Genomic DNA, 6,061 nt, shown 5'->3' with positions numbered 1-6,061 from the left:
CTATAGATGATATTGAAGTTGGACTGCTCATGACGCGGTTTTTCTTTCTCCTAAAACCAACATAGCGCATTTGAAACCATTTTTTTCTCCATCGCTTTCGCCTCCTCAAGTTTGCAAGGAAAACCCTTCTCGTCTATCGTCTTATTAGGTTGGTATAGCATGGAGCTAGAGCCAAGGAAAACCCTCTCAAACGGCCCTCGCAGACAGGTTGCAGCTCCCCGATGTAGCATTACCCACCCAAAAACAATGTGGAGGTGGTGAAGCATGCCCCCACGGGCTTCGGCTTCGCATATTATTGTACTGCAGAGCTAGAACCACGAAGGCCCAAGTCCCAAACGGTCCCTTAATGCAGGTTGCAGCTCCTTGATAAAGCATTGCCATTGCAACAAGCAAAGAGTTGAGTCCACAAGTTGGATGATGCAGAAGCAATCAAGCACATGCAATTTGCCATGTTTCTTACTTCCTTTATTTCAAATTATACGACGTTTTGGTTTTTTCTAGATACATAGCTTTTGCTATACACTTAGAAAAACAATGTATCTAAAGAAGACAAAACATCTTATAATTTATAATGGATGGAGTACCTTTGAAGACACTTCACTGAGCTATGATTTATTTATATGAACATAGTGATCCACCTTTTCTACAACCTTCAGAGACATCATGTCTTGGAAAAATACATTCGAGAAAACTGTTGTGTATCAGAGGTTCTCATTTGTTTCATATACATTTCCTGTTTCTAATGTTGGCAGCTATCTCCGAAAAAAACAAAACGCCAAATGAAGGTATAGGAGGATTTTGTGCTTAAAACCATTCTTTTACAGCAGAACAGAAAATAATTCGCAAACATGATGGCAAGAAAGGTCTTGGTCAATGCCAAGTATGATCATTTCATTGTGACAGAGCAAATTCCCATCACAGGCACAGAAAAGTACTACTGCAGTACTGCTTCACATCATCACCTGTTGTGTTGATTGAAGAAAAAACATATAATGCTGGCAACTAAATCTCGAAACTAGTGCAGCAAGAATCGAACCGCAGCTACAGCATCACCTTTGTGCTCTCGAAGGGTTCTCTCAATCTTCTTGTCCAGCTGCATATTCAGATACACTTGAAAATAGACTTTATTAACATTATTTGTCAATCAAGGTTTTGGATGAGCACCTCAAGCTCATTAGCAAAAATTTCAACATCAGCAGGGTTGATCTTGACAGCAGCTAATTCTTTCTCCCTGATGAAAGAGTAAATGCAGTGAATGTGATAAAACTGTTACATGGCACTTTTCTGGAAAGAAAAATAAACCAATTTGTCACCGATGGAGGATATGAACTACATCTGCTTATTGTGTACATTTCAGATGGCGAGTTCATATCACCCAATAAAATAATCTGTTACAAGAACTACAGAATAATCACAGAGTGCACAGAAATTGAAACATCAAATAGCAATATAGTATACTGAAATGCACAGACCACCAAAAGCAAAAGGTCAGACTAAAATTACAGAACCAAGAACGCTATATTCCAATTAGATTTTCTTCCAATTTCCATGCTACTTTCCAGTCAGCCTCTTTGGATGAAGCAAGTGCTGCCATGGCCTGCAACATAAACAAAGCATGTAAAAAAACTGTTACACCAACATATTTAGTATTTAAAACATAGCTGAATCAAACACAACATTTCTCTATAACTCTATATTTGACTTCTACTTTTATCTATCATTTTAGTATTCTAAAACTATAAAATAATGTTCAAGATCATTGCAATGAGCAGATAAGAATTAGAGGTGAATAGAAAGGTTATCCAAGCAAATACAATCGAATGCCACTTTGATTGTTCATCCAATGCTTCCCCTCAAGTGCATACTCCCTCTGTAAATAAACGACTAAATGTATATCATTGGACATGATAAGATCCATTGGGGGCTTTCTTTTTAGTACTAATTTCTCACGCAGTTGTTGGTAAGAAACTATGAATGTGCAGTAAAAGTATTTTAATGACGAATTAACTGGTGTTACTATACTCGGTCAGTCTAGATAATTTAGTAGCTGAAAAAGAAATATATTTGTATATGGAGTGAGCGAAAATTCTATAAGGTGCTAGAAAAGTGAGTTTAATAATAGATAGCAGTAAACAAACATGTTGCAAACTATATTCAGATCTGTAAGAAATCCTACAGACATCTTTTGTGGTTAAGCTAGAAATAAGTACATAACTCGATCACAACATGGTATTACTAGTTTATTTTGGGAAGGAAACTTAAAAAGAAGGTTAGCACACATAAACGTGCAAACAGAACCTCCTAAGAAAATATCATGGGTCCTGGTACAATCGACATTCGGAATTATTAGATGTGCATGTGCTTTCTTCCATTTGTAGCAATGTAAAAATAGCAGTTAGACTTCCCATTCGTGATGGCAGTCGATTCATAAGTGCAATTGCAGTTAGAATTCCTACTTGTGATGGCAGTTGATTCTTAAGTGCAATGGCAGTAGTACTGATACAAGATTTTGCGCTGAACAACACATTTTGTTATTTCTCTCAGCGCAGTATATGTTTCGTTGATGTACCAGGATTCAAGCAAGTAAAATTACACATGAGCTAACTATATCAGGATTCAGGTAAATTTACTGGCAGAACTTTAGGTGAAGCATGACATCTCTGCAAAGCAGGTAATCTGATCATATTGACCTTGCTACAGGTAAACAGGTTTGCTTTCATGAACTCAATTGCCTGATATTAATTTTAGTCACACAGCGAATAAAAGCATGCAGACTTACTATCGTATGCATTGTATTAGAAAAAAACAATTGCAGCTCATATGCTCCCAATACTTGTTGCTTACCAATACTTTCTTGCTTATTGCATCATGCGGAAAATGACCGATTGCGCCTCCGAACATCAAACTCGACATCAATTAGGTCAGTTATACCAGCTTTGATCTTCTGACCTACTCGCACAGGACCCACACCCTCAGGAGTACCTGTAGAGGAACAAATGAATATCCCGCAGAAAGACCTCAGATGCGCAAAAACAAGCTGAGCTCGAGAAAATGTCACTACCTGTTAGTATCACATCACCCTCCATTAATGTCATGATGGAACTGATATAGCTGATCAGAAAAGGAATCTTGAATATCATGTCAGTTGTCGATCCTTTCTGCCTTAGTTCATCATCTACCTGGATACAGTTGGTAGTCAATTGTACACCATATGCTCTATCACTTCGGGCAACATTAAATAAATTCAGTACATATTTGCAGAAATACCTTTAGCCAGAGCTCAAGATCGTCGGGATTAGTGACAGCCGATTTAGGAACCTGATTGATCGAAAAATTATCATTAATGGAAGTCAAAACATGGTGTGTCATACTGATGGGATTACACATTTCATGTCACTGGATGGCTGCGGAGAACACGTAAGGCAACAAAGATGAGGTGTCTCTATCTAGCAACACTTTTGCACTGACTAACTTGAATATGGCATTGATTCATTGAGGTGTAATTATAACAAGCGAACACAAATAAATAAAACATACTGTCCTGAGCCACCACCAAACAACTCCAAGCACATGAAGAAAAAAATTGCTTACTACTGCACTAATTGGAGTGAAGGTGTCTTGTCCTTTGGCCAAAGTCCATGGGAGGCCTGCAGACTGCAAATTAGTGGATGGTAAATATGATAAGAAAATTAATGCTATAGTTCTTTTTAATTAAAAAAACATCAAGAGATTGAGTCTACTTAAGGTCTTGGCAGCCAATTAATGCTACCAGATTTGTACACCAAAATATATTGAAATATACTGGATGGATGAAGACAGTAACTAGCTCGACTAAAAGCATCTGACTCTTTGCTATTCATCAATAGATATGATCATGGAGAAGATCCACTCATGAGACTAAATTGCAAAGTTAGTTACTGAATTTACTTATGCAAATTGAATGCTTGTATGATCATACATAACATTCAACAAACACTAAGGTATGGCAGATGACACTACAACAACAGTAATTGAACTAGTAGTACTGACATCTGGAAAACTACAGAAGGTAGAACTCACCTTAGCAGCAGATTGAAGTTCCCTTGCTGTCATGTCCAAAGCAAGTGCACAACCTGGGAAATTCAATAATGCAAGCAGTTATCTCATATTTAGTTTGTCGCTAACAAACACTTTAAACTGCTCAATTCAAAAAGCAAAAAAAGAAGGTAAGCACAAAAGAGACTACTTGTAAGCTTTTAACTCAAGTTCATTAATGATGAAGAGAATAGATTACAAATAGTTATCAGTCAGGCCATAAAACCACAATTGTACAAAAAAAACATAGTTGAATTCACAAGTTTTGCATTTCTCTGTGCCATGAAACATAATTTCATATTCCCGCCTATAGAATAACAATCAGCAAATGAGCGCAAGTTCGCCTTGGCAATTCTAACTTTTAAATTGCTCGCTTGCATTTTCCACCAAGCTTGTCAAACTAAACTAGAATTGCTAAAATCCATCTGTTTCTAGCTTCCAGCACTCCTTGTCACAATAAAGCAGTAATGCCAAAACAACTCTCAATGATCCTAAATAGTTTCCAGAGCATGAACATATCCTATATCCTAGAATCCTAATTGATCTTTCTGAACAATAAACCATAGGAACTTTTTAGTGCACTTTGGCACTTTGCAAACACACGAACTTTTCTCTATATATAAAATAAATCAGGATACAAAGCCTTACTATCACACAAAGGCTCCATCGTTAATTATCTCACATTCTCACGTCACCCATTGTGACGCAATTCTCAACTTACCTCCGACGAAGTCCATGGCGGACGCCTCGGGGATGTCGCGCCCGCGCCGGGAGATGACGACGGCGAGCTCGACCTCGTGGTGCAGCGACTCGAGCGGCTCCGGGATCTCCACGGCGGCGGTGGCCACGCCAGCGTGGAGGAACGACGAGGTCGGCTTCAGGAACAGGACGGGCTCCTGCAACACACCCCAAACACACGCGAGATCAAACCAGAGGCCGCGCGGGCAGGGAAGTTGGAATCGCGGGAGCGTTTTGGGATCGAGGATGGAAGGCGCGCCAACCGCACCTTGGGGACCGGGTTGCCGAGCTCCTTGGCGTGGGCGATGTAGTTGCGCCCAACGCCGATAATCTTCGTGCTCGCCGCGAGGAGCTCTGCGCCGCCGCAGGCCGCAGCCGCCATGGCCGGCAGGGTTGATGAACCGGAGGCGTCGTCGAGGAAGTGGAGCCGTGGAGGTGACGGAGAAGCAAAATGGTTGCTGACTTCTTTTTTTTAGAGATAATTTCGTTTGTTTCAGCTTTCTGACTTCTTGCTGATAAAAGCAGCAAAAAGCTAAAACAAACGATTCCTAAAACCGGGTAAAATGCTTCTTACGGTAAACGGAGAGCGAGATAATTTAAACGGTTTTAAAAGTTGAGGAAGCAATTTGCCTGGTTTTGAAGTCCGAGGAAATCGGAACAAAGAAGATAGTTCAAGGAGACAAAAAAAAATAACTTTTTTAGTCTTCAAGTAGTATTGTCTATAAATATTCTAGTTCTAGCAGAAAAACCAGAATAAGTAAAACTTCATGTAGTTTCAGAAATAGAGCAAAATTTCATGTTACAGTTCTTTGTAACTTTAAATCACACACAAAATAGAATGTCCCATTTTGTCATTCTGCATGCTGAGATTTATGGCTGATCATCTTGTGCTGCGCTGTCTCCACCAGCTACTAATCAACGAGAGTTTGGCATCATTTTTTTTTTATCGCGAGTTTGGCATAAAGTTATTATATCCCAACAAGGAATAAAATGCTGCTCTCAGTGCATCAGGCGCTGTTTGCCACTGTAGAGTTCACTTTTTTTTTTTTTTTTTTTTTTGCTCCAGCATTTTTTTCTCCAGGTTACCTACTAAGTAGTAACAAAATAGTTTAACATTAGGCGCTGCCAGTGTATGGAAAAAAGAAGGATTTTTTTTTCTCCAAGTTATGTACTAAGTAACAAATTAGTTTAAAATTAGGCATCGTTTTCACACTGTTCGCTTACTGCCTTGCTGGATACTGTCCATTCA

At 39.2% G+C, this 6,061-nt stretch overlaps 1 protein-coding gene across 1 annotated transcript; it reads right to left on the bottom strand.

Moving 5' to 3' along the window:
* Positions 1-1,012: 1,012 nt before the first annotated feature.
* On the bottom strand, positions 1,013-5,279 carry LOC136481499 (probable acylpyruvase FAHD2, mitochondrial). The gene is made up of 8 exons (XM_066478841.1): positions 5,081-5,279; positions 4,796-4,970; positions 4,060-4,112; positions 3,592-3,654; positions 3,268-3,318; positions 3,062-3,179; positions 2,845-2,982; positions 1,013-1,597 (listed from the first exon to the last, which is right to left on the bottom strand). The coding sequence occupies exons 1-7, from the start codon at positions 5,192-5,194 to the stop codon at positions 2,867-2,869; spliced, it is 690 nt and encodes a 229-aa protein (XP_066334938.1). The 5' UTR covers positions 5,195-5,279; the 3' UTR covers positions 1,013-1,597; positions 2,845-2,866.
* Between the last annotated feature and the right edge of the window lie 782 nt (positions 5,280-6,061).

The sequence above is a fragment of the Miscanthus floridulus genome, chromosome 1 (assembly GCF_019320115.1).
Source record: "Miscanthus floridulus cultivar M001 chromosome 1, ASM1932011v1, whole genome shotgun sequence".
Lineage (NCBI taxonomy): Eukaryota > Viridiplantae > Streptophyta > Magnoliopsida > Poales > Poaceae > Miscanthus > Miscanthus floridulus.
This window is presented reverse-complemented; position numbering and strand designations above follow the sequence as displayed.

Bases quoted from the DNA above. Each gene is read 5' to 3' on its own strand.
- LOC136481499 (XM_066478841.1), bottom strand. From the start codon at position 5,194: ATGGCGGCTGCGGCCTGCGGCGGCGCAGAGCTCCTCGCGGCGAGCACG. The intron at 4,113-4,795 runs GTAAGTTGAGAA...TGAATTTCCCAG, and splicing joins CGCCATGGACTTCGTCGGAG to GTTGTGCACTTGCTTTGGAC. The intron at 3,180-3,267 runs GTATTTCTGCAA...AACTGTATCCAG, and splicing joins ATCTTGAGCTCTGGCTAAAG to GTAGATGATGAACTAAGGCA.